This window comes from Pteropus vampyrus, unplaced genomic scaffold (assembly GCF_000151845.1).
Source record: "Pteropus vampyrus isolate Shadow unplaced genomic scaffold, Pvam_2.0 Scaffold579, whole genome shotgun sequence".
NCBI lineage: Eukaryota > Metazoa > Chordata > Mammalia > Chiroptera > Pteropodidae > Pteropus > Pteropus vampyrus.
In genome coordinates, this window is record NW_011889360.1 from 52,306 (window position 1) to 53,154 (window position 849).

Sequence of the window (849 nt, forward strand, 5' to 3'; positions counted from 1 at the left end):
TTCAGCATGGGGATCACCACAGTGTAGAACACTGTGGCCACCTTGTCTGTATCGGCACTGTTGCCAGAAGTGGGCCGGCAATAAATGAAAAGGATTGTTCCGTGGAAGACAAGAATGGCTGTGAGGTGGGAGGCACAGGTGGAAAAGGCTTTGCGCCTCCCCTCCACGGAGCGCATCCTCAGGATGGTGATGAGAATAAACAAGTAGGAGGTGAGGATGATCACGATGGTGATGAGCTCGTTGAATGTGGCCACAATGTATAGCAGCAGTTCATTCAGAGTGACATCAGAGCAAGCTAGAGATAAGAGAGGGGGCAGATCGCAAAAGAAGTGGTTCATTACATTTGACCTGTAGGATGTGATCTTAAGAGCTAAACACAAGTGAATCAGAGAACACACAGTCCCACAGAGGTAGCAACCGGATACCAACACCACACAGAGCTCCTGGGACATGGTGATCATGTAAAGTAATGGGTTACAGATGGCCACGAAACGGTCATAGGCCATCACGGCCAGCAGGAAGATCTCAGTTACCACACATGTGCAAAACAGGTAGAACTGCACAGTACATCCCATAAAGGAGATGGCTTTGTCTTCTTTCAAAATATTACCCAGCATCTTTGGCACGATGATCGTGGAGTAGCAGAAATCCACAAAGGACAGGTGGCTGAGGAAAAAGTACATGGGAGTGTGGAGTCTAGCGCTTGCCTGAATCAGAGCAATCATGCCCAGGTTGCCCAAAACTGTGACTCCATAGATCAGAAGGAACAGCAGGAAAAGAAAAACCCTGAGCTCAGGAGTATCTGTTAACCCAAGGATAATGAACTCTGTCACAGCAGTGCAGTTCTCC

At 48.3% G+C, this 849-nt stretch overlaps 1 protein-coding gene across 1 annotated transcript in view; it reads right to left on the reverse strand.

Annotated features, from left to right (window-relative positions):
- The window catches only part of LOC105308455 (olfactory receptor 5L1-like), a 1,986-nt gene that overhangs the window by 239 nt on the left and 898 nt on the right, over positions 1–849 (reverse strand). The window contains exon 2 of the mRNA XM_023525601.1: positions 7–845. Coding sequence (XP_023381369.1) covers positions 7–845 — 839 coding nt within the window. The remainder of the gene's footprint in view (positions 1–6; positions 846–849) is intronic.